The sequence below is a fragment of the Lepidochelys kempii genome, chromosome 7 (genome assembly GCF_965140285.1).
Source record: "Lepidochelys kempii isolate rLepKem1 chromosome 7, rLepKem1.hap1, whole genome shotgun sequence".
In the NCBI taxonomy this organism is placed as follows: Eukaryota; Metazoa; Chordata; order Testudines; family Cheloniidae; genus Lepidochelys; species Lepidochelys kempii.
The window spans coordinates 31,658,014-31,685,424 of NC_136386.1; the positions used below are offsets into that span (position 1 = coordinate 31,658,014).

The 27,411-nt window shown below is 50.5% G+C and overlaps 1 protein-coding gene across 9 annotated transcripts in view; it reads right to left on the minus strand.

Annotated features, from left to right (window-relative positions):
* Positions 1-27,411, minus strand: part of LGALS12 (galectin 12) — a 73,700-nt gene that overhangs the window by 34,004 nt on the left and 12,285 nt on the right. For 3 of the 9 annotated variants that reach the window (XM_073351823.2, XM_073351817.2, XM_073351816.2), the window contains 4 exons: positions 27,314-27,340; positions 26,704-26,792; positions 25,486-25,648; positions 21,524-22,180 (listed from right to left, as the gene is read on the minus strand). In XM_073351823.2, the coding sequence (XP_073207924.1) occupies positions 22,034-22,180; positions 25,486-25,648; positions 26,704-26,792; positions 27,314-27,340 (426 nt within the window). In that variant the 3' untranslated portion in view covers positions 21,524-22,033. Of the gene's footprint in view, positions 1-15,814; positions 16,392-21,523; positions 25,133-25,485; positions 25,649-26,438; positions 26,573-26,703; positions 26,793-27,313; positions 27,341-27,411 lie in introns of those variants that run through there. The other 6 variants (XR_012159826.2, XM_073351818.2, XM_073351819.2 and 3 more) reach the window with 6 other exon arrangements.

Sequence of the window (27,411 nt, forward strand, 5' to 3'; positions counted from 1 at the left end):
GGTTTGTGTCCTTCATGCTATTTAACCATCGCAGGGGTGCATGGTCAGTGATCAGTCGGAATGCATTTCCTAACAGATAATACCACAGAGCTTCTATGGCCTACTTAACAGCCAAGGCCTCTTTCTCAATAGTTGCAAGCTGTTCCCAGAGAAACCCTCTACTTGACTTAGGTACCGCACAGGGTGTTCTTCCCCAGCTACTGCCTGTGATAATACTGTCCTGAGGCCCGTTTCTGAGGCGTCTGTCTGTAAAATGAAGGATTTCTGAAAATCCGGGTGTATTAAGACTGGTCCGCTGGTCAGTCATTCTTTCAATGTTCGCAGGGTTGCCTCACATTGGGACCACCATTGGACCCTCTGAGGTTGTGAATTTTTGGTTAGGTCCGTCATGGGGGGCTGCCAAGGTAGCAAGTCGAGGACGAAACACCGGTAATATCCGGCCAGGCCAAGGAATTGCCGCACCTGCCTCTTTGTTGTTGTGTTGAGCCAATCGTGCAGGGTCTTGTTGACCAGGGGCCGTAAATGTCCTCCCCCCACGGTGTACCCTAAGTATGTCATCTCGCTCTGCCAGAGGTGACATTTTGTAGGGTTGGCCGGAAGTCTAGCATGCTTAAGGGCTTGGAGTACCTGGGATAGGTGTAGGAGATGGTCTTCCCAACTGGTGCTGTACATGACGATGTTAATGAAGGTGGTGGTGTATTGCTCATGGGGTTGTAACAACCGATCCATGAGCCGCTGGAAGGTGGGTGCAGCTCTGTGGAGCCTGAACGGCATTGTGATAAACTGATACAAACCAAAAGGTGTCGGGAAGGCTGTCTTAGGATGAGAGTTCAGCATCAGGGGGATTTGCCAATATCCCTTAGTCAGGTCTAGAGTTGACAGGAATTTGGCTCCTCCTAGATGTTGCAAGAGTTTGTCTATTCATGGCATGGGATAGGCATCAAAACAGGAAATTTCATTCACTTTCCGGAAATTGATTAAGAAGCGCACTGAGCCATCTGGTTTTGGTACCAGGACTATTGGGCTTCGCCATTTGCTGTGCAACTCCTCTAAAACCCCCAGGTCCAACATAGTTTCTAATTCCTTCCTCATGGCTTCCCACATCTTCTGAGGCAGGGGCCAATGGGGATTGCGGACCTTCTGACCGGGTCTGGTGGCAATATGATGACTTGTAATCACTGTTCACCCCAGACAGGATAAGACATTGGGGAAATCCTGCAGTATACCCTGCAATTGCTCCCGTTGGGCTTCAGTTAGGCCTGCTCCCATTGCCACTGGTCAGGCCTCCAGAGGGTCATCAGTGAGCGGTCCCAGCTCTGGCTAGGGCAGATAGCCTACTTGTCAACCCCTTTCTCTAGCCTTCCACGCCTTTAGGAGGTTGACATGATATGTGTGAGTCGCCCGCTGTTGTCCCGGTAGTTGGACCTCATAATCAACCGGCCCGACCCAATGAGTGACCTTGAAGGGGCCTTGCCATTTAGAGAAGAGCTTGGATTCAGCCGAGGGCAATAGGAGCAGATCCCGTCTCTGGGTTCAAAATTCCAGAAGCGGCCCCCTTGTTACATTACTGCACCTGAGCCTGCGGTGCTTGCATCAGGTTCTCTTTCGCAAAAGTTCCTTGCACATGATGGGCCACTCCCTTTCCCCGAGTCTCCTGTTCTTCTCATCCTTCCCTGCGGAGCTCAAGGAGACCCTGGGGTTGCCGTCCATAGAGGAGTTTGAAGGGAGAGAACCCGGTTGATGCTTGGGATATCTCTCGTATGGCAAACAACAAAGCGGGGAGTAGAGCATCCCAGTGGTGGGGAGCTTCCTCTACAAATTTCCACCACATGTTTTTTAGTGTCTTATTAAATCTTCCCACCAAACCATCTGTTTGGGGATGGCACACGGAGGTTCAGAGGTTCCTTTGGGCGGGGCTGACTCCTAGCGGCTGGAGTCAATAAAGTTGCCCTTCAGACAGGGCTGTATGGCCCAGGGCTGTATGGCCTAGCGGCCACTTGGCAGGTTATAGGCCACCATTCGGGGGGGAGGAGGGTCACGGCCACGTAGGGGACCCGGGCCGTCCCTGCTCCACCACGTCCCAGCCCAGGGGCCTTCCAGCAGCGAGTGCGTCCACCACTAGGTCAGTGGGGATCTGTCTGCAACATGATGACTGGCCTCGGGATGGCTAGTCCCCCCCGGGCTACTTCCTACCTTGTCCCTCCTGTTGGCAATCTGCACATCTTTGGGGTCTCTGGGTTCCTCGGCCGGTGTAACTCCCTGTAGTTCAGACCTCCCTGGGGCATCCGCAGGTAGCTGGGCACCTGTTTGGGTCTCGGCGCCTCTGGCTTCCTCAGTCCAGGGGTCCAGTGGTTCCAGGGCAGGAGCCAGCAAGAAGCGTCCTTCCTCTACGGCAGTCAGCCCAGACTGAGACGGGCTACTCCCTCTTATACTGCTGCTACGCCTGGAGCATGCCCAGTAGGGACATGGGGGCATGGCTTCCTCTGCCCACAGTGCAGAGTTAACCCTTCCCTGTCCAATGCAGGGTGAGTTCACCCCATCACATGGAGATTCCTGTCCTTCTGGGCCCCTGTGGAGCTCTTCCGAGCTAAGCCCATATTCTGAGAAATAGGCTTGCTCCCCGTTAATGGTAACACTACATTCCAAATCCTTCCTGCACCATCAGACTTCCCTTAGGGCTCTGCCATCCTTGTCAATCATGCTGGTTACTAGACGAGCTGTGTCATTGTGTTTCTATAACTTACCTTTGCTCTGAGCATTGGCTGTTGGCCTGTCACTCTACCCCCAACCTGGGGGACCAGTGGACTGTTTTCCATCTGGTCCCGAGCCTTTGACCAGGGGCTTGGGTGGCCCTACCGCGGGCATAACTCTCAAGGTCCCTAGAACACAAACACACACCCCCCACCCCCCCCACCTTCTCACCAGGCCAAGGCACCAGCCCCAGGCAAGGAGGAACTCTGAGTTACATTTCAGACAAAGCATTTGTCCAGCCTCCCAGTCGAAATCCTTATACTAGTGTAGCCCTTCTGCAAAGCGTCACTGGCAACAACAAGGACCAGGTTCAAATATCCAGGGCTCCTCTTACAATTAAGAAAACACACGTGCTCAAGTGCCCCCCCAGAAACCTAAACACCTGCCCTGGTGTCCTTCACAGGCAGTCCTTGCCCTCTCACAAGCTCCCAGTCTGGGTATGGAATCAAGAAAGCTGTACTGAGCCTGGTACAGATCTATAGGAGTTTGTTACCCCAGCCTTCACACAGTCTTGGGAGGACCCCTTGTCCTCCACCAAGCCCTCAGGTTAGGCTTGCACAAGGGTGAGCTCTGCAGCTCTCCCAATCTGAGACTAGGCCTTCTGGCTTCAGACACACTATATCTCCCGGCAGCAAGTCCAGCTGAGTTTAGAGACTGATCCCTCTGCAGGGAGCCTGCAAACAGTGAGAATCTGCAGCCACACTGTGCAGCCTTTTCAGAGCAAGAGAGCAATTCTTAGACACGTGGAATCCAACATCAGCATTGATTCCTTCGGTCAGCATGGAAAAGCCAAGCTTAAGAAAAGGGCCATATGGGCAGAAGCAACTGGCACAATATCCCAGGCTTTCCTGGGATCCAGCCAGGCTCTCACTCTGCGCTCCTGAGCCCTGTGTGTGTGTCTCTCTGGCAGTTCCCTTAAAACACAATTAATTGACACCTCCTGTTTGATCCCAGTTGCAGGCCTGCTGTTTCCACATCTCTTCCTGCTGTGGCTGCCAGCTGTTAAGATCTCATTGTGACAGGTTGCCCCCCTTAGGATGACACCTGATGTACTGGGATACAGCTGAGCCCGCCTGTCCTGCCAGTCTAGGCACCCTTTTTACTTGTCTTGCTGAGCCAGGCTATTAAGCCTCCTCCAGCACACACACAGGCAGGGCCACACGCAACTGCAGAATGACACAGAGACAGAGACCAGCTCTGGGAAGGCTCAGCTTAAGGGACTTGCCCCAGCATTCAGGTCTCCTCCTCCCTTGGAGTGCAGACCCAAAGGTATATTATGAAATCCACCTCCTCCCTCAATGTGGAGGAAGGTATGCACAGCCTCTTACCCCCTCCCCCAATTATGAATTGCACAAACTGGATTATAAATAAGAAATAAAGTTTAACAACTACAAAAGGTGGATTTTAAGTGGTTAAAGAGAGCCAACAGAACAAAGCAGATTACTAAGCAAATAAAACAAAGCACGCCAGCTAAACTTGTTTCACTAAAGAAATTGGTTACAAATAGTAATTTCTAACCCTAGATATTGTTGCAGGCAGATTACAGAAAGTCTTGAAAAGCAGCTGCACCGGCGTGCAGCTTAAGACCTCAGGTATTATTACTCACAAGCTAGATGCCCTCCCAGCTTGGGCTCAACCCTTCTCCCCTCAGTTCAGTTCTTGCTTCTAGGTGTTTTTCAGTGTCTTTGGGTGGGGAGGCAGAGGAGAACCGTGATGATGTCACTCCCCTCCCTGCCTTATACAGCTCTTGTGTATGGCAGGAACCCTTTGTCTCCCAGTGGAAAACCTCCAAAAGGGGAGGAGGGGTATCCAGTACAAGATAACTAAGACCCAGGTCTCTGCATGGCTGTGGCAGCCATTGCTCGTAGGCTTTCTGGAGCATCCACAGGAAGACTAAGCTCTTTTACAGTCAATTGTCTTTGCTAATAGGCCCTTAGCACTATCTGACATTCTCATTGTTGTACCTGAAGGGCTATAGTTGGGGATACATTTGAAATACGGATACATAATCAACATTCCTAACTTCAGATACAGAAATGATACAGACATACATATTGGATAATCACATTCAGTAAATCATAACCTTTCAAATGATACCTTACAAGACCCATCTTGCATAAAGTTTCTCTCAGTTATGTCATATTCATATCATAAGCATATTTTCATAAGGAATATGGAATGTAATGTCACATTCATGTCCCCATTGAGGCTCTCATTGTCTCTTCCGGGCTTTCCATTCATGTGTGTTGGCCCCAGCCAGTTCTTCTTAACGGTCCCCACCTAGCCAGTAGAGATGACACTGAGCCATGCCTCCCTGCCCTCTCCCATTGGAGAAGGCAGTCCCCTCACACCCACTCGTTCTCCACCCACTTTGCCAGGAGAGTGGCATGGCTAAACTGAGGTACGCATACTGTTCATAAAAATATTACAAAATTTCCCACTTTCTCTACAAAGAGGAAAGGAGCCCAGCACTAATTTGGGAAAACACAACAATAAATCATCTGTATGTTTCTACAAATAGTAAGTCAACCCCACAGTGTCTTGGACAGTGGTCCTTTGCGTTAGCTTCCCCATCTACCAATGTGAACAAATGCTCTTCAACTCCCCTGGCTTTTTCCCCTCTGTGCATCCCACTCACTAGCTATGGTCAGTGGTTAGTGAAGTCCCAGAGTCCAGGTGTATGCTTGGCCAGGTCCATCTACAGCCCCTAGGGGGAAGGAACTTCTGCAAAGAGATCCTGTGCTGCCGTCACTAGCCCCAATGCCATCTCTGCACGGTCTCCTCTCGCCATGCCACTGCATCTAGCCACAAAGCTATCTCTGCCATCACCCCTTTGTGTGCCACCAGATCTGGGTCTTCAGGGCACCTCTAGCGATGTCAGCTCTGTCGGTTCTAGGTAGGAGCACCTCACCCTTTCTACATTATCTCTTACCACAATGCCAGATCTGGGTTCTGAGGCTCCACTGCCTAACTCTGCCACAGCGATTTCAGCTCTGCCATGGCACCATAGAAAGGGTTTAAGAACCAATAGGACCTTGGACATGGCCCATGACAACAGATTCACTCCTCTTTGAAAGCTCAAAAGATCCTTTCCACCCTCCTTTTAGCCAAACTCCACTACCCAGTGGTCCGTGATTGAGATCCTGGTTATAGTGACCCCTCACTCAGGTCATAATCAGGACAATTCTGGTGCCCATTAGCCAGACAATAGGGCTAACAACATTTCATTTTCCAAATAGCCAAAACTGAAGGGAATTTTGACCCAAATGAACAAACTGTCCACATGGGCATAGTGGGTGTCACCCATTCACATGAGGTCTGGCTCATTCTGACTCTTCCTCCAGTTCATCAATAGATGGCAGGAGGGATCTCCTTGCTCTGTGAGTGTTAGACCACAGGGCTGAATCCTCTCCTCAGCCAAGGATGTATCATCCCAGCAAGTCACACACTCAGTATTTCTCCCTTGTCTTCTTACAAAGCTCCCTCCTGTGACCACGGGCCGGTGAGTTAAGGGTACCCGTTCCTCACTAACAAACCTGGGAGTGTTGTAAGTTGCCTCACCCCAGCCCTGCTAGCTCTCTGTGGGGGTTCCCTGGGGTACTGTATTTAGACCCCTTCTACACCTTACCTCTGGGTAATCTCATCCACAAACACAAATTCAACTGGTATCTCTCTGTTGACAACTCACAGGTCTGCTACTCTGCTCCACAGCTGTCTCCTATCCAAAGGGAAATCTTGGCCTGTCTCCCCAACATCCCCTTATGGATGTCTAGCTGGCAGCTCATGCTCAACATGGTGACAGAGAGCTCCTAATTGTCCTCCCCCAGCCCTCCCTGGCACCTCCATTCTCAATCACCATGGACACCACCACCATCTTTCCTGTCCTTCAGGCCTGCAACCTGGCCATCATCTTTGACACTGATCTCTCTCAAGCTCCTCACATCCAGGCTATATCTGTATCTCGTAGACTCACTCTGAGATACAGCCTTTCCTATCCATCCACACTGAAATTCGTCCAGGCTCCCATTAACTCACATTTTGGTCATTGTAACGTCCTTCTCTCTAGCCTTGACATATGCAACCTTGTCCCCCCCCGTGGCGTGCTGGGGCTGGAATGCCATTCCAGCTCTTATATAGAAACAAAATGGCATCCTCCACATAGCGTGACCTTGCACGCCCCATATCAGTGGAGTCACGCTGACTGGGGCAGGATACCGGGACTTGAAAAATAATCAGGACTGCTCCTCTGGTCCTGCTCATATCCATTCAGAATGCTGCTGCAAAGGTCATTTTCCCAGCCCATCACTTTGGCCAGGACATCACCCCTTTCTGTGCGTCCCTCCGTTGGCTCCCCATTTTCTATCACATCAAATACAAGGTATTTGTCTTCCCTTTCAAGGTTTGTCACAGCCTACTCCCGCCTGACGTATCAGCTCTAATTTGCTATCGAGAGGCTGATTCTCACGTCTGATCAGCCCATGATATCAGTCTTTTACCTCTCCTAACATCTCTCAGTGAAAATTTGCTATAGCTTGTACCAAGAGAAGGTAACTCATTTTGGGTCAGAACTGTGATTTTTTAAAGTTGACAATGTCCCTTTAAAGCACAGGATTTATGGAGTCACATGAGAGCTAGGATATGTGACAAAATCTGACAGTGAAGAGTCAGGTTAGCTGTCATGATGCCAAGCATGACTTTATGGTGATTAAATCGTGTTTGGAGTCATGTTAGCTAATGGATAAACTCTGGTCAGTGGAGGTGCTAAACAGCTCAAAGAATTCACAGTCTGCGTTGCGTCTTTGCCCTTCCCACAACATTAAGAATATGAGGAATCTACACCGATGCCGTTGGATTCCAAATAACCATATGTACTAGCTATACACAAACATGTAAGACCTAGCTACACATCTATAATGCTACTCTGGATGCGTTTTGGAATACAGAACATGTCTAAATACACAAAGGAAGGATTATCATCTCCATTTTACAGATGGGGAAAATAACACACAGAGATTAAGTTACTCACTCACTGTCAATAATATGTGGTAGAGTCAAGAACTGAACTCTGATCTCCTGAGTCTCACACCTGTGCCATAACCACAAGGCCAGCCTATCTTTGCTGTGATAAGGCTACCTTACCGCTAACCAGCCACTGGAGCTGGTCTGGAATTTTTAATTTAATTGGGGGTTTTTTGATTAAAAAAGTATCAATCCCTCAAAACCAAAATAGTTCGCAGAACACGACCACCTTCGATGCATTTCCCAATGTGAAACAACGCCCAGAAACAAAGTTTTGAATTTGCTGAAATGTTTCCATTTGACATTTGTTATGCAAAAATTTCCAGTTCTCCGTTTCCAAATGACTTGTTATGAAATCTAAGCGAGACTGAAAACTGGGTGAAAGAAAAGAAAGCTGAAATTGACACTAAGGTTTTGAAATTATTGAAATGAAATGTTTCAACTGATCTGAAACAAAAAAAGTCTACATTTTCAGCCGGGGATATAAATATTCACAGACCAGCTCTAGTCCAGGGGGCTGACCCAGCCCAGGCTCTGTTGGTGAGGCGCAAACCCTAATGCAAAGTGAGCTGCAGGCATGTTGGAGAGACTGGGGACTGAATTGGCCACAGACACTGGCCTTGGAAGGCCTCTAGGCTGAAGGTTGGGCTGGGAGATTGGGGGGAAATTTGTGCTGATGCTGCCTGGCCAGGAAGTATAAACTGGAAGCGTGAAGCTGTTGATTATTAATGAATGCACCAAATCCTCTATTGCTCCCCGTACAATGAACTCCCCATTTGCTGACGTGCTAGGAACAGGCTCTCAGTGCCAGGAGAAGAGCAGTCGCCCTTCATGGCTGCAGCTGCCTTCCATTAATTCTCTTTTTATGGCCAGAGATAATGGGATTGTGAGGACACCAGCAAAGAGGTCAGGCACGGAAGATTAGGAAAGGCTGATTATACAGCTCTGGGCCAGGGCCACTCAAGCCCCATAGAGCGGGATGCTGCAGACAGACTGTAGGGATTGTGGGGGTAGAAACTTCACAGAGGGGCAATTCTTCTTTCCCTGCCAGGCCTCTCAGGAGATGGGTCATATCCCCTTCCCCCGGATAGCAGAGGCCTGTAGTTACTCTGTCAGAGCCAATATCGAATGCCGCCAATCTAAGCTGAGGTCTCCTACTTGCTTCCCTAGTACATGTAATATTAACAGCTTTGAGGAAGAGGTGCAGGTGCCTTGGAGGTTTGATTTAGAGGCAGGCAGAGAGGAATCATTTCATTCAGTGCTGGCATGCAGCTGCCTCTGATTTGGAACATGGGGGTTATTTTATACAGAGAATCCCTTGCCTGGGTCTGGGAGGCAGCCACCTCTGGGACAGGGTGCAGCAGCTGTTCATATGGGAATTGCTCCCCCAGATGGAGATGCAGCAGCCTCTGGAGTGGAACCCAGCTGCTGTTTAACAGCAACTCAGCAGGCTCCATGTCAGCCTGAGTTATTGGTAGGGTTGGCAACCTTGCAATATTAAAAAAACTGCAGCAGGAGTGCTGGTATCTCCCATGCCCTGCCTCTTCTCCCCCTCCACTCATCACTTGCTGCTATTCCCCTCTCTCCCCTGCCCGGGTTGGGAGGGACTTGCCTGCGGAGCCACAGCTGGGAGCTGCAGCTGCCCAGCGCAGGCGGTCCTGGCAATGTGGAAATACTTCAGACTCCTAATTTACCTTTCCAGAATTGACCTTCTCCCTCCGGGGCCCAGAAAACAACAGTAAATGTTTAAAAACTCCCTAAGAACTAGGAATTCCAGGTCTGTTACATTTGGATTTCATCCAGATACCGGTGTCTGAAAGCAATAGCTCCTACTAGCCGTGGTCGAAGGCGGTAGCAGTCAAAGCTAGCAGGCACTCAGTCTATAGGCAATTTACCCCTAAAATTTCCAAGCCCCAGCAGGGTACCTGAAATCAGCACATAAGAGTCTAACCCACATGCATCCGACGAAGGGAGCTGTAGCTATGAAAGCTTATGCTAAAATAAATTTGTTAGTCTCTAAGGTGCCACAAGTCCTCCTGTACTTTTTGCGGATACAGACTAACTCGGCTGCTGCTCTGTAACCCACATGGGGTGCACGTTCTACTCCTGCAATAAGGCCAAAGAGGCAGTGTATTCCCAGATAAGCATAGCAAACCTCTTTGTATTACAGTAAAACCGAAAGGTCCCAAATGACATAGGGGTCTTCATTATGACCTGTGCATTATTAATAGTATTATGATAGTGTCTATAGGCCCCAATTAAGATCGGGGAGCCCATTATGAGATGTGCATTATTAGTAGTGTTATGGTAGCGCCTAGAGACCCCAGCTGAGTTCTTGGCCCCATTATGCTGGGTGCTGCACAGACACTCAGTGAAGTTACAATCTAAATAGATGAAGGATTATTATCCCCATTTTACAGATGGGGAAACTGAGGCACAGACTGGTGCAGAAGCTTGTCTAAGATCAGGCAGAAAGTTAGTGGCAGAGCCAGGTCCAGAGAACTCAGGAGTCCTGACATCCACTGTCCTGTTCCTCCCAGAGCTGGGAATAGAATCCAGGAGTCCTAACTCCCAGCCCAGCTTTGCTCTAGCCTCTAGACTTCCCTCCCCTCTCCCCCGCACCCTGGCTCCTATTAAGCACATAACAGGTCTATTTGTGTTCTCTGAGCTTAGATCCAATAACTCAGCAAAACGCAGGTGAATTTTCATGTGGGAGGGGGCCAAAGGCACTCCCATGACCTCAGGGCAACCTCCCACCCACTCCAAAGAGCTTGTTAAGTTTGATGTATCTGTGAATTGCACTTAAATATAGCTATCCCTGATATGTGCATTGTAGCTGGAGGGATAATACAGCAAGTCTCAGCCAAGCAGAGGTGTGGTCCCCACGTCACAGCCTTTCCCTGCGCTGTGCCTCAGTTTCCCCATCTCTCCAATAGTACCAACCCAGCTCCCAGCATGGATGAATGAATTGACATCTGTCCAGGACTAGGTACAATGCTATTACGCTGTTGTATCCCATGCCCTCTCTTCCCCTCCCAAGTGGAAGCAGCAATCTGGGGCATAAATCCTCCGAGCTGGATGGATTTAGCCCGTGTTAATCCACCTGCTCAATCTGCTGCTGCTACTCAGCTTCTCTGCATCACTGGTCTCGAGTCACTGGCTGGAACCGCGTTGATGAGCTGATCGATCAAGGGCCTGGCTTCATACCCCCACATCCCGCTGGGCAGGACCTGAGCCCCAGCACGGACCCAGTCACTCGCCAGCTGCCTGACGATCAGGAAAGCTGGAAAAATTCTTCCAGTTCAACAGCTACTTCAGGCCCAGCAGCCCGGCTGGTGAGTGAGCCCTTCCCTGGGATCCTATGGAATGGGGAGGGTTGTGGGTAGGCATCCCACAGACCCTGAGCTGCTAGGCTTCCCAGGTCAGGCCCTGGAGAGCTACTGCTCTGGTATCCTTCCAGGGGTAGAACCCAGGAATGCTGGTTTCCAGGACAAGCCCCACCCCCAGATTCAACTCCCTTCCCACAGGTGAGGATAGAACCCAGGAGTCCTGAGCCCCAGCTCCCTCCTTAAACATTAGACCCCACTCACCTCCTGGAGCTGGGAAATGAACCCAGGAGTCCCTAGCTCCCAGACCCCACTGGTTCTAGAACCAAAGAGGAAGAAACCCCCACTCCAACCGCAGCATCCCCAGGCTGGCTTGTGCTTGCAGCAGCTGTGGGGGGGTGGGGGGACACGACAGTGTTAGGCGTATTTATGCCAGCGCCTACCTGCCCCATGCCTCCCCGCCCCCTGCAGATTGCCTGAGCCCAGCTGGGCCTAGGCAGAGAGGGTGTTTCTGTATTTACAGCAATAGGATGGGGTGGGTTTTTATTGCAAAGGTTTAGAAATTGCTGCATGTGACGGGGGCCTGGGGTGGGAAGAGGGTTGAAATACTTGGGTGCCAGTTCCGTGATTGGTAGGAGGAGAAGGGGATTAGAGGGAACAGGGCCTGCCTGGAAGCCCTGAGGCTCTACACAGTGCAGAGTATACACACCGTGCCTGTACACACTCACCTGCGCCCCAACACACATGCCATCTGCAGGTGCTCTCTACCCCCAACTATACTTTCTGCACTCACTCATCTACCCCCCGCCCCAGTTTATATGTGCTCCCCTAGCATACACCCTGTCTGCGTACACACACCACCCCCACACTGCTTCACACACAATACACTGGCCACACGTTCCCCCCCACCCAATACTTTCCCCAATCTACAGAGCACGCAAATACACACTCACTCCGTTCCCCACACAAATGCACAATTACACAACCCACCATATACACACTAGCACCCCAACAGATTAGACACACACCAACACGTTACACACAGCCCTTCACCCCCACCCCATGTAATACACTCACACCCTTTGCCAGTAGCACATCAATGTATGCTCCCCCCCCCCCAGCACATCCCATACCCACAGACAGACCTTCATACACAAATGGGCACCTGACATGCGTTTAAACACACAGCTGCAGTTAACTGAGTATCAACACTTCCTACCAGCCATTCCCTGCATCTCCTGCTGCTACCCCAGCTTTGAAAGGGGAGTGGGGTCTAGCGGTTAGAGCAGCAGGGGGTTGGGAGGCAGGACTCATGGGGTCTACCCCTGCCTCTGGGAGGGAAGTGGGATCTAGGAGGCTCTGGAAATCAGGATGCTGGACTTCTATTCCCACCTCTTACAGGGGAGTGGGGTTCAGTGGTTACTGCCTGGGAGACTGGGAATCAGGAGTGCACAGTTCTGTTCCCAGCTCTGGGAGGGGAGCGGGTCTGTGTTATTGCAGTGCTTTGAGAACTTACCTTAAAAGGGGTCCATGCATTAATGATCTATTACAAATTACCCTACAGGGCCCAAGTCTGCTCTCATGTCAGCCTTTGAATGTCCATCCCTTGGGTGCCTGCGGGGGGAACTGGCTACCCCCCAGCAGGGCTACTACAAGTGAGCATTCCTGGAGCCATCAGTGGCTCCTCAGTTACTCGGAGATGTGCAGGGGCCAGTGTGGGGAAGCCCTGGCCCAGGGGTTCTGAACCTTTTTCTTTCTGAGGCCCCCCACAACATGCTATAAAAACTCCAGGGCTGGGGGAGGTGTACTTTGACTTCTATTGGTGGGGGCAAGGGCTGGCAGGGCTTAGGCCAGCTCCACACAGTGGGGTCCAGGGAGTGAGTACCACCTCCACCCCCTGACTCACCTCAGCAGCTCACCCAGCCTACTGGGTTGTGGGGGGATTTAACCAAAATTTATATATATATATATAACTCAAAGGGGGGGATTCAGATCAAAAATTTGAAAACCACTCAGGCAGGGGATAAGCTCAGGATGCAGGTAGAGGGGTAGCTAGGGGCTGTGTGCAGGGAGGGCTTCCCCCCGAGTGCTCTGACACCCCAGAGCTGGGTCCCCATAACCAGGGCAACTCTTACCGGCTGCGTGAAGTGTCTAAGGAGACTGGGAGTTGAGGAGCAGTTGCAGAGACAGGGGAGCTTCACGGCTGCCTGCTTCATGGCACCAGGAGCCAGAGGAGCAGCTGCCCCGCACTGCCTGCCTCTGCCTTCCCACCTTGGACCTGACCAGAGGGTGGGGCCTGAGGGGGCCCAGGGGCAGCGCATGGAGATCTGTGGCCCCCCCACCCGCCTAGGAGCCAGACCTGCCGCTTCTGGGGCGCAGCGCGGTGTCAGAACAGGTAGGGACTAGCCTGCCTCAGCCAGGCAGCACTGCCAACGGGACTTTTATCGGCCTGGTTGGCGGGGCTGACCAGAGCCGCCGCGACCCAGTGCCTTCCGTTCCGCAACCCACAGTTTGGAGACCACGGCATTGAATCATGTGCATAATACGTCGCACACGGAGCTAGTGTAACCCTCTGGCAAGCGTGGGCCGGGGTCTCCCTTCTGTGCTGATTCACTGAGCTGTTACAGGATACAGTTGTGGAGCTCTGACTCTTTAGCTTAAGCTGTACTAGCTCATGTTTTTGGCTCTGTAAGTCCCTGGTTTGATCCCTGGGGTGCTGCCAAAAGAGTGACCATCAAATTAGCACAAAACATGGTAGCCACAAATCCACTTAGCATGATCCCTGTTAGCAGCCCTCTGGCATGGGGTGGGAGCTATTTCCAACAGGTTGTATCTTCATTCACAGGCAGGGTCAGGAATGGAGGATGAGGATTTAGCATTATCCTGAAGAGGCCTGGTTTTCTGGGCATGCCAGCTAGCTCCGAGATACAGCAGGATGATCGGAAGAAGTGTCACTTTCATGCGTCTGGGATAGCTGCTCCTGCTCCCAACACCATCTACTGGACAGTGGGAACCATAAGGGGAGATCCTAGTGCATCATGGGATATGTAGTCTGACCAGGAAACAGAGCTTATAAAGGAGAATGGGAGTATGAGATGCCCGAACTGCAATTCCCAGGAGGCACCACGGCAGCTCAGCAAGAAGGAAAACCATGGTGCCTCATGGGTGTTGTATCCAATCAGGGAATCCGGCCTGTAAAATCCTGGGAACTTGAGGTATTGCAGTGGCATTTTAGAAAAGAAATATTTGGGGTTTTGGATAAATTTTCCTTTTTTTTAAATCTTGAAATTTTCCATGGAAAAGTGACATTTTTGGCTACATTTTCTGCAGGAAAACAAACCAAACATTTTCTAACCAGCTCTTGTTTCCACATTTTTTTTTAAGTGTTTCATTGCAGAATGGTTGGATTCAAAACAAAAATCTTGGTTTTGAACTGCATTTTGATTTAGAATTGCCATTTTGATGTAAAGTGACACGCTAAACTAAAATTTTTGTTCTAATTATTGTTTTATTTCAGAACACTGATCCAAACATTTTGGTTTTGAGTCTCACACCCCTGCCCCCAAAAGACAGTCTGGTTTTGCCCCCCCCAAACATTTTCCCCCAGCAGAAAATAATCTATTTTGATGAAACCACGATTTCTGATGGGAAAGTATGTTGTTCAAACAAATTTAACCCAGCATTAATTATTGTATAGTAACTGTTATTTCAGTCCATATAAAGTGCTGCTACTGTTGTTATGCAATGGGCCAGATCACAGCTGGTAGAACGTGCTACACTGATTTATCTCCACTGACAATCTGGACCCATGTACTTTAACTATCTGATCACATGTAATACCACCACCGCCTCGCTTTTATCTAGTGCTTTTCATCAGTAGATCTCAAAGCACTTCACTAGTATCATTATCCCCATTGTACAGATGGGGAAAACTGAGGCTCATAGAGGGGAAGGGACTTCCCGAAGGTTACCCCACAGACCAGTAGCTGAGTAAGGAATAGAACGCAGATCTTCAGAGTCCTCAAGGTTTGTCTACACTACAAGGCATAGCTATGCCTCTGCAGCTGAGCAACCATAGTGTAGACACTTCGTACAACAATGGAAGAGGATTTTCCCATCACTGTAGTTAATCCAGTTCTCTGAGAGCTGGTAGCTAGGTCAATGAAAGAGTTCTTCTGTCAACCTAGCTGAATCTAAACTGGAAGTTAGGTTGACCTAACTACAACATTCAGGGTGTGAAATTTTTCACAGCCCTGAGCAACTTTGCTCTAATTTTTAAGTGTAAACCAGGCCCCACTCCAGTGCTCTAGCCATTAGATCACACTGCCTCCATGTAATGAAATAGTAGTTAATATCGCAGACTAGTTGGAAAACGATTCCCCTCCCGCCCCCACCCATGGAAAAACCCAAAGCAAAGGAAAAAAAAATAGTCCCCCATCCCCTGAAGAGTTCAATTTTCTGCTAAAAAATAAATGAAACTGGAATTATTTCAATTAGGAAATGGCACTCAGGTGCCTCATGGGAATTGTATTTTGGGTGCCTCATGCTCTTGTTCTCCCTTACAGGCCAGGCTCTCTGGCTGGACTATATTCCCTGCAATGCACCACGATATCCCCTCTTGCTGAGGGCAGGCAGTGCATCATGGGATTCCTGGCCATAGTGAATCGAGTTTTCAGCCAGCTCTTATCACAGATCCATATGCTCCCACTGGGTGATGTTCAGCCCTTTGTAAAGGGGCCAGCACAAGGTTTAGTCTTAAGTAGTAAATAAGATTTGTGCTGGAACACGGAGTAATCCATATCTGTCCCTGATCCACAGAGGCTATGGTTCTGTTACAGCTCTTCATTTGAGAGATTCTCTCTTCAGCTCACACTGTAAAGACGTGTGTTTAGCCATAGATGTCCCCAGTTCAACTCTTTGCATTGGTCAAGATGGTGGCTAAGTGGGGGCTTTAACGAGTGTGAAATTTCACCCTTAAGGAGTATATGGAGCTTCAGTATTAACTGCTATAACATTATATGTTATCCTCTGGAACTCATTGCCACATGATTTCACCAAGGTCAATTTCTTCCTATCCAAGCCACAGTGAAACCAGATTGCTTCTAAACTTTGTTGGTATTCATCCTTGCCTGTCATTGCTTACCTCACATGATGCCTTTCCTTCCTGCCCCAGTCATGTCCAGGGAGCAGACTGAGTCAGTGGTGAAGACAGTAGAGACCCTGTTGGCCGAGGCGGAGAAGCTGAAGAACCATTGCCGTCGCCAGAACGAGGACATCAAGCTGATCATGGAGGAGCTGCAGCGGGAGAACAAGGAACTGGCTCAAAACTATGAGCAGGCCGAGCACGAGATGGAGGAGATGCGCAAGGCCCTCAGCGAGCTCATGGATACCAAGATAGCCTTTGAGGCACGCGAGAGGCAGGTGCGCAAGCTCAGCAAACAGCTCTGAGTCAGCAGGACGTTTTCACTCCTTTTCACCCCAATGGGAAGCATCATCTCCATTCCACTCAGGGACATGGATTCCCCCCCACCAATCACACTCATTCTTTCTGCCTGGTGAGGGCTCATCAACTAGGCCTCAGTTCACCTCCAGTCACATCCAGTGGCTCCAGCCTCCATCGCTGGCTTAACTGCCACCCACCCAGTGGCTGACGAGGCCTCAATTCACCCCCACTTGTGTCCATCACCTCAGCAGCTCAGTCTCCCCTTAAGGCTTCCATGGATGTATTGCCCATTGTGTGGCCATAGGAGGCCTCACTTCAGCCACACTTACGCCCATCACCTCTGGCCTCCTAACTAATCCAACCCGTCGTCAATTAGTTGCATTATGTTAGCACGCCCCTACTGAGATCAGCCCCTTCAACCAGCACTGCACAGATCCATAGCAAGAGATGTCTCTGCCATAGGGTTACCATATTTGAACATTCAAAAGAGAGGAGACTCCACTGAGGGGGGAGGTATTTGCTTGCGCCCTCCACCCCAACTCCACTCCTTCCCCTCCCCCATTCCAACCCCTTCCCCAAAGTCCCTGCCCCAACTCCGCCCCCTCCCTGCCCCATTGCACCCCTTCCCCAAATCCCCACCCTGACCCCCCCTCCTCCCCTGAGTGCACTGCATTCCCCCTCCTCCCCCCTAGCCGCGTGAAACAGCTGTTTTGCGGCGCAAGCGCTGGGAGTTAGGGGGAAAAAGCGGGCACTCTCTCGAGTGATCAACATTCACTTTCTTTCTCAAATGATCAACTTTTCTTTGGTGAAAAATAATAATGGCAAAATCCCAGACATTTTTAGATATTTAAAAATTCCTCCCGGATGGCAATTTAAGAACCAAAAAGCTGGACATGTCCGGGAAAATATGGAAGTATGGTAACCCTACCCTGCCACAGTGTAAACAAGCGATGGCATCTTTTTCCAGCCCATTTCACAGCTGGGGAAATGGAGCCACAGAATTGGCAGTGACTTGGCCAAGGATGCACAGGAAGTCTGCAGCAGAGCTGAGAATTAAACCCAGGCATCCTGAATCCCAGTCTATTGACTAGCTAGCAAGGCCCCCATTCCTCTCTAGTTAAGTGCGGTGTGGGGTTTGCTTATCTGGTTCTAAGCATGGTGACCAACTCCTCAGCCACTGTAAATCAGTATTGGTGTCAAGGGGGTGTGTGCCAATTTACACCAGCCAATGAGCTGGCCTATGGCCACACAAGCATCCAACCCACATAGAGTCAGGGTGATAACATGGTTTGATCATGAATGGCTGAGACGAGCCTGTTACAGCATTGAAAATATGAGGGTTGTAACAGGGGTTGATCATGCATGTACAGACAGGGCCAGCATGCTGCTATGGTATGCTGCAGTCCTGTATAAGGATCAGGGTTACAACTGGATCATGTGCATATGGATAGGACCAGCTTGTTATAGCAACCTATTATAGCCATGTCTAAAGAGAACATATACTGATCTCTATCAAGCTGTCCAGCAGTGGCTCAGGAGCATGAGTACCAGCCTTAGGCCCGACTGCTAAGAACCAGGGCACAAATCCCAAAGTGGCGGTGGGTTCTGTACTTCCATTTCACCGATCAATTGTCAATTGTGCACTCCTCACGCACTAGAACAGCCTAACATGGAGTCACAGACAGTCCCCTTGAGTACTCTGGTCTGTCTTTCCATGCACATAAGCTTATCTTTGTGATAGATGGTCCTATACACCAAGAATCACAGCAATATTTAGGTCCCCAGGACTAGTCACTTACCCCAAATCCACTGCACCAAAGACAATACTTGTAGCCAGTCCTATAATAAACTATCTGAAGATTTATTAAATTATACAGGAAAAGGAAATGAGAGTTATTTACAAAGTTAAAGCAGGAAAACAGATACACACAAGTGAGTTCCAATCTTAAGGTTCAAAAAGGTAATAGAAGCATCTACGATAAGCAGGCCCACCGACAGCAATTCCAGGCTCCAGGACAGAACAGTGAATAGGGCCCCTAGAAAGGGATGGCTGAGGTTTGATTCGTGCAGGGCGGGCTGGAGCCAGGACCACCCTGTGGTCCAGCATCGCCAAGGAGCTGGACCACAGGGTGCACGCACGAGCTGCGGACGCGGTCCGCCTGACGTTTGGGCAGTGCTGTGCCGGTGCTGCCGGGGCCCAGCGAGCCGCTGGCTGTGCTTTTCTGGCATGGCCAGGGCTTCCACATGCCCACCCAGCAGCCTTCGCTGTCACCAGTACATCAGTACTGACTGTGTGGGTGCTCCGGGGCTGCAGCACCCACGGGAAAAAATGGTGGGTGCCGAGCAGACCCTCCTCCTCCCCCCAGTGCCTCATGCCTGCTGGCGGGCCCTGCCAATCAATGCCCCCCCTCCCTCTCTCCCTCCCATTGCCTACTGAAGATCAGCTGTTTCCCGGCATCTGGAGGCGCTGGGGGGGAGGAGTGAGGGCGCAGCGTGCTCAGTGGGGAGAAGGAAGAACTGGGTGGGGAAGGGGCAGGAAAGAGGTGGGGCAGGGCGGAGTCTTTGGAGGAGAGGTGGAGTGGGGGCGCGGTTTGGGCGGAGCCAAGGGGGAGTACCCCCTGTCAGATTAAAAATTTGGCACCTCACGCGCGCCTTGGAGCCCTGCAGCCCACCCGGCCAATTTAAAAGGGCCCGGCGCTCCCAGTCACCGCCACCACTACCGCAGCAGCGGTGGCCAGGGGTCGCTGGGCCATTTTAAATTGCCTGGGACCCTGGACAATTGCCCCCTTTACCCCACCACCCCCCGTCGGCAGGCCTGCCAATAAGAAAGCTCTATATGTCCTTTAGGGCTAACCCAGGCTAAGCAGTGGGCATCTTTTGCTTATGCCTGGTAATTCTTGCCCCCCAGAGTCCAAGCAGCATGAAGATACAGTTCCTCCTTGTTAGGGCTTTTTATTCCCTTCCCCACTTCTGCTTTGAGCTGCAAGCTCAGCTGATGGGAGGAATTTACTTGGACAATTCATCTTCATGGGAGAGGGGAGAGTAAACAGTTTTTTGTCCTCTAATGTTCCACTCTAGTCTGCTGGCATGGATGGGCCTTCCTTGTCAGCCAGGACATAACTCCTTCCATGGCCACCAGCATTTCACACTAGTTAATCTAATGTCTCTCTCCTGTCTGGTGCTTTACAGTTACAGAAGCTTAAACATGACCTTACAATATGGGATACAGTGGCTATGAGTGAGATTACTGCATGCAGCCACCCACAAGAATTCAATGAAGTCTAAACACTAAGCATATTCTTAGTATTGTGGAAAATAGGTAGTACAATTCTAACACACAAGTGAGCCAGACTGGTTCCAGACATATATTTGTCAATGTCCACTGAGGCATGGGGACCATGGCATGAGCTGGCATCTGGTCTGCCAACACCACAGTCCCATCAATACAACCAAGCCCCTGTATTATTCTGCTCTACCTTAAAATTTTGCTGCATACACTCTCTCTGTGTAGTTGGCTGGGTGATCCATTGCAAACTTACAGCAACCAGGTGGAGCTCAGACCAATGGGATCAGCTAGCCCCATATCCTGTCTCCAAAAGCTGCTAGACACAGCTTCTTCAGAGGAAGGGGCAAGGAATTTCCATCTTGAGTTGTTTTTATTCTATGTCCATTTAACCCCTCGGGATCCTTCCCCCTTTGTACATGATCTGCAAATAAAGAGCCTGATTTCTGAACTGGAGGCAGGGCTTGCTGCTGGTGGTGTGAGGAAGGTGGCAGATAAGTGGGGGAACCCGATCCAAGACTGCCCCACTCCCTCTGCACTTACTCTGCTTTTAGGCAGCCTGGCTCTAAGGGACCAGATGTTCAGTATGTGGCTCTTGAAGCTAATCTCATGCAAAGCCACCAGTAATGCCTTTCCTGGGGAAGGCAGGGAATTTGTAACACCACCACTTACAGAGAAACCAAACCAGTGCTAATCAGGGGGATTAGCTCTGTGTACAAGGCCTCTGTGCTTAAGGGAGGGGGAAGCTCAGATCCCGCTGTGTAGAGGCAGGGCCTGATCTACAGTTACACCAAGGCCTCTGAGCCCTTCTTACGGGAAACCAATCCCCTGAGAACAGCTGCTCGTGTAACTGGATGAGAGCTGGTCAAAGTGTGGCACGTTCTGATAGAAAACGAATTTTGAGTAAACTGAAGCTCTTAGTGAAGTTGTTTGGATTTTGATGAAACTGATTTAAAAAAAAAAAGTTGACTGTCAAAAGGTCCTGTTTTCCAAAGAAACATTTTAGATCTTCTGTTTCTCAAATTTGCTTCTTTTTTAAAAATACAAGATTGAAAAAATAGTGGAAATGGAAACATTTTGTTTCTATGGACCAAAAAACTCCACCGCAAACCCCACACACCACAAAGCTGGTTTTGCAATATCTTTGGAAGTTTTGGCTCTGTCCCAACTCAGCTTTCTCCATCCTGCGAAAAATCCTCCTGTTTCTGACCAATGCTCAACAGGCCATGCCTGAGTTACGCAGCAAGGACCCAACTTGGGATCCCCAAGCAGGCACTTCCGCTGCCTCAGCTATAAGACCCCACTGAGTTAGCTGAGGCTGTAATAGGTTCGTCAACTCGCCTGTGGCCCAACCATCACGAACAGAAGACACACCACCACACTGAGTGGGTGCAGGTTACACCTGTGAGGGGGTAGATTGGGGATGTGGCCAGTATGCCTTTCACTATGGCTGGTATGCCCTTCACTGACTGCTTGCCTCAAGGCCCATAGGGCCACAGGGAGCCATCAGGCCCCAGAGTACAGGTGGGAAAAGGACAGACGTTTCTTAAAGCTAGAAGCACAGGAACTGGGAATCAGAGGCCAATAGGCTCAAGGCCTCAAGGTGTTTAACATTTCATGTGGGACGGCTCCACACCCCACCCCCAGCACTCAGCATCTCCCTCCCCCCACCCCTGCCAGTGGCTCAGCAGAGTCAGAGCATTGCAGAAAAGGGACTTTATTACAATTAAAATAGCAAACAAACTATCCTTGATGGAGAGCAAATATACATGCCAAGGAAGAGCTGGTGCCCAGGAACATAACCAAGCCCTTTAGAGCAAGCCATATGGCAGCTGCAGAGAACCAGGTTGTCCCACTAGAACCACGCGGTGCATGTCCAGTGCTGGAATCTGTCACTCCATGCAAGGAAGAGTCCTGTCCGCATTTTATGCCACCCAGGAGGGCACTAGAGGATGCCTCTAGGACTGCCCCTTGCTTACCTGCTTCTGCCACCCTGTGCAAAGAATGGAATGAATGCTAAGGAATGGGCCTATCTTCTAGCCAGCCCAGTCCATGGGGGTTCAGGTGAGTGGAGAATCAGCGGGAAGGGAGACTGGATTATCTCACTGGGACAGCCCCACCACCCCATGCAATAGTTCCTTCAAACACACAGGGCTCAGTCCAGTCCATGCAGTCTGAGCAGAGCCCACAAGACTCCTGGCAGTGAAGGGGTCAGGAGAGGACACTGTAGAGTGTGACGTCACCCTCTATCCACAGCTCTGTGATCCGGTCCCAGGAGAGCGAAGGCGTGTCATACTGGCCCAGGGGGATACCGTTGAGTGCCAGTTTGAAACTCCCCTCCTCACAGACAAGCAGCAGCTAGAAGAGGATTGGGAGAGGTTTGGCAGAGAATGTGATGGCAGGTATGGGCCAGATCCCCAACTGGTGTTAATGAGAATCACTCCCTTGGAGTCAATGGAAACAGGACTATCTCAGCGGAGGATGTGAGTCTGTATTTGTGTAGCAGTTACAATCCCTCACCCCCTTCCCAGTTGGCTTGCTGAGATGCAGCTACCTCTGGAGTGGCACGTCACTCTCCTCCCCCCTGCCCACCTTCACATAGCTCGGCAGAGCTGCAGCCACCTGTAGGGTGGGAAGACAAGAGTCAGGGAACTGTAACATGGGGGAGGATAGAGGAGGGATTCTGACCAAGGGACTCCACTGTCTGCCTGTGAAGGACTGAGGCAGTCCAGAGGTTGCAGGGAACTGAAGCTCTGGGCTCCAGGTTCAACCCACCCTGCCTGAAATTTTTCAGGGGCAGGAGGCCTGGGAGGAGGGGGCTTTCAGTCCTACTGATGAGCCTACAGGGCATGCTGATGGCAGCTACCCCAGCGCAAGTGATGGGGCTGTAGAGAACATGTGCAGAAGCCCTGTACTCTGTGCCTCCTCCCTAGGCTACATGCAGCCCCAGGTGAAAAACAGGGTGCTGGAGTCTCCAGTGGCTGGACCCTCAGGAGATCCCCCAGACAGTATTACAGTTGCCAGACCAAACTCTCAGAGGCTAATTAATTAAGATGAGCTATTATCAGAAGGAGAAAAAAAAAACTTTTGTAGTGATAATCAAGATGGCCCATTTCAGACAGTTGACAAGAGGTATAAGAAGGATGCTTAACATGGGAAGCATGGGAAATAGATTCAATTAGTGTAATGACCCAGCCACTCCCAGTCTCTATTCAAGCCTGAGTTAATGGTATCTAGTTTGCAAATCAATTCAAGTTCAACAGTTTCTCCTTGGAGTCGGTTTTTGAAGTTTTTCTGTTGCAAAATTGCCACCTTTAAGTCTGCTACTGAGTGACCAGACAGTTTGAAGTGTTCTCCTACCAATTTTTGAATGTTATGATTCCTGATGACAGATGTGTCCATTTATTCTTTTGCGTAGAGACTGTCCGGTTTGGCCAATGTACATGGCAGAGGGGCATTGCTGGCACATGATGGCATATATCACATTGGTAGATGTGCAGGTGAATGAGTCCCTGATGTGATTAGGTCCTATGATGGTGTCACTTGAATAGATATGTGGACAGAGTTGGCATCGGGCTTTGTTGCAAGGATAGGTTCCTGGGTTAGTGTTTTTGTTGTGTGGTTGCTGGAGTGTATTTGCTTCAAGTTGGAGGGCTGTCTGTAAGCAAGGACTGGTCTGTCTCTCAAGATCTGAGAGAGTAAGGGATCATCTTTCAGGATAGGTTGTAGATCTTTGATGATGCACTGGAGAGGTTTTAGTTGGGGGCTGAAGGTGATGGCTAGTGGTGTTCTGTTATTTTCTTTGTTGGGCCTGTCCTGTAGTAGGTGACTTCTGGGTACTCTTTTGGCTCTGGCAATCTGTTTTTTCACTTCAGCAGGTGGGTATTGTAGTTTTAAGAATGCTTGATAGAGATCTTGTAGGTGTTTGTCTCTGTCTGAGGGATTGGAGCAAATGCGGTTGTATCTTAGAGCTTGGCTGTAGACAATGGATCGCGTGATGTGGTCTGGATGAAAGCTGGAGGCATGTAGGTAGGCATAGCAGTCAGTAGGTTTCCGGTATAGGGTGGTGTTTATGTGACCGTCGCTTATTAGCACTGTAGTGTCCAGGAAGTGGATCTCTTGTGTGGATTGGTCCAGGCTGAGGTTGATGGTGGGATGGAAATTGTTGAAATCATGGTGGAATTCCTCAAGGGCTCCTTTTCCATGGGTCCAGATGATGAAGATGTCATCAATGTAGCGCAAGTAGAGTAGAGGCATTAGGGGATGAGAGTTAAGGAAGCATTGTTCTAAGACAGCCATAAAAATGTTGGCATACTGTGTGGCCATGCGGGTACCCATAGCAGTGCCGCTGACTTGAAGGTATATATTGTCCCCAAACGTGAAATAGTTGTGGGGGAGGACGAGGTCAAAGTTCAGCCACCAGGTTAGCCATGACATTATCGGGGATACTGTTCCTGATGGCTTGTAGTCCATCTTTGTGTAGAATGTTGGTGTAGAGGTCTTCTACATCCATAGTGGCTCAGATGGTGTTTTCAGGAAGATCACCGATGGATTGTAGTTTCCTCAGGAAGTCAGTGGTGTCTCGAAGATAGCTGGGAGTCCTGGTAGCATAGGGCCTGAGGAGAGAGAGTCCACATAGCCAGACAATCCTGCTCTTAGGGTGCCAATGCCTGAGATGATGGGGAGTCCAGGATTTCCAAGTTTATGGATCTTGGGTAGCAAATAGAATACCCCTGGTAGGGGTTCTAGGCATGTGTCTGTACAGGTCTGTTCCTATGCTTTTTCAGGGAGTTTCTTGAGCAGATGGTGTAGTTTCTTTTGGTAATCCTCAGTGGGATCAGAGGATAATGGCCTGTAGAATGTGGAGTTAGAGAGCTGCCTAGCAGCCTCTTGTTCGTATTCCAATTTATTCATGATGACGACAGCACCCTCCTTTGTCAGCCTTTTTGATTATGACGTCAGAGTTGTTTCTGAGGCTGTGGATGGCGTTGTGTTCAGTGTGGCTGAGGTTATGGGGCAAGTGATGCTGCTTTTCCCCAATTTCAGCCTGTGCACATCGACGGAAGCAATCTATGTAGAAGTCCAGTCTGTTGTTTTGACCTTCAGGAGGAGTCCATGCAGAATCCTTCTTTTTGTACTGCTGGTAGGAAGGGTTCTGTGGGTTAGTATATTGTTCAGAGCTGTGTTGGAAATAGTCTGAGTCGGAGACGTTGAAAGTAGGATTCTAGGTCACTGCAGAACTGTATCATGTTCATGGGCCTGGAGGGACAAAAGGAGAGGCCCCGAGATAGGACAGACTCTTCTGCTGGGCTAAGAGTATAGTTGGAAAGATTAACAATATTGATTATCACTACAAAATCTTTTTTCTCCTGCTGATAATAGCTCATCTGAATTAATTAGCCTCTTAGAGTTGGTCTGGCAACTTCCACCTTTTCATATTTTCTGTATGTATATATATCCTCTTACTATATGTTCCACTCTATGCATCCGATGAAGTGGGCTGTAGCCCACGAAAGCTTATGCTCAAAATACACTTGTTCGTCTCTAAGGTGCCACAAATACTCCTGTTCTTTACACATAGGGATGTTATTAGTCAGCCTGAGCCCCATTTGCTACCCCTGCAAGAGACAGACCCTGCTCCTTCTGTGCCAATAGAGCGTTACCTCAAAGAAGCGCTGGGGATGAAAGGGGAAGCAGGCTGCCACTTTCTCTGCATGGCTCAGGGCCTCATCTGGGAAGGAGCTCCACATCAGGGCTCTGGTTCTGAAGCAGGCGTTGAGTCTTAGGGGCACATGGGACGGGTCTTCCCTCAGGCTGAGGCTGAATCTGCAGCAAAGGTTTAGCTCAGAGCCACGGTAGGTGGGGGCCACCGGAAGCTTGGCAGGGGTCTCAAACACGCACGCCGCAGGCAGCCCGCAGGGTTCGTTAGTGCAGCCCGCCAAACTCCCCACGCCCTGCCTCCTGCGCACCCCTCTGCCTACCCCGTAGCGCCACGAACTCCACGCTGCTCCCTGAGGCGCCAATGGGAGCTTTGGGGGAGGTACCTGGAGGAGCGGCAAGAGCAGCACATGCACCCACCCCCTCTCCCCCCGAGGGACATGGTTCCGGCTCCTTCCTGGAGTGGAGCAGAGCAGCGCAGGGCCAGGGGCCAGGGCAGCAGGCAGCGAGCCTGCCCTGGCCCCGGTGCACACCCCTGCCACTCCGGAGCCACTCTAGGTAAGCAGTGCTGGGCTGGAGCCCGCACCCCAAACCCCTCCTGCATATCAACTCCCTGCCCGCCCCCTGCCGCACCCCGCACCCCTCCTGCACCCCAACCCCCTGCCGCACCCCAACCCCCTGCCCTGAGCCCCTGCCACACCCTGCACCTCTCCTGCACTCCCTGGGGGTGGGGACAGGGCCGGGGGCAGCAAGCGGGCGGGGGGGTGTCAGTGATGCAGCCCTTGGGCCAATGCACTAGTCTTCATGTGGCCCTCATGGTCATTTGAGTTGGAGACCCCTACACTAGTGTGTGTCACAGCTGCCCCCTGCTGGGGAGAGCATGTATTTATGGAACGTGGTGCAGAACTACTTTCTTCTAAGAGCTGCAGCCAAAGACTTTTCCACTGATGTCACTCACCAGGATTCCCCTCTGCTTCAGCAAGAGGGCCCTGGGCCTTTGTCATGGGTTCCAGGCCTGACCAGGGTGGCAGTTTACGCTTCTGCCATAGCACCGTCTCCAGGGCTCTCTGAGGAATCCCTGGGTGGATTTCTCTGCATAGCACAAGCCAGAGGTCAGACAGGCTGATCAGAATGGTCCCTGAGGAGTCACACCTAGTGCAGCAGATAGGGAGCTGGGGGTTAGATGCTGGTCAAGGGGGAGTGAGGTTTGGACAGATACTTACTCCTCTGGCACTGGGCAAACCAGTCCTCTCACTGTAATGGTATCTCTTGATGCAAGGCCACAGGGGAGGGGGTGACAGTATGGCACAGCCTGAGGAAGGAAAAACCCAGGTGCCATTATTAGCCTTTAAGCCACAGGAGCAGGGAGTACAAGCCCCAGTGGGACCCTATGTAGGAAGCTGGGGGGCGGGGGGGGAAGAAGGGGTCTGGTGATGGCTTTGTAGAGATTATGAACCCTTGGGAGGGTGGGAAGTGTGTTTGTGTGGGAAGGAGAGGGGGAGTTGTCACTGGAACCTCTGGATCCCATGGGATCCAGAGGATCGCCCCAGTTTGTGGGAAACCCAGTTCCTTGGGATCAGGCCTGGGGTACCCCAAATTATCACTGGGACCAATCCAGCAGGCCCCCACAATACAACCCTCCATGGTTAAAGCACAGCAGTGCTGGCATCCAGTGCAGAAGTCCCCCCTGCAGCCCCATCCCTCTGCACATGCAGTTGCTAGCAGCTGCAACCCGACCTCAAATTTCAGCCATCCCCCCATCCTATCAAACCCAGCTGCCTTACAGGTGCAGGAACATGCCCGTTAGAGATCACAGAGGCAGGCTTCACTCACCAGCTTGGAGCTGTTTAGCTGCATTGGCTAAAGGGAGGAAGGAGAGGAGAAAAAGTTAGAACAAGAGAGGTGCACTTGCATGAGGACATGCCTGTTGC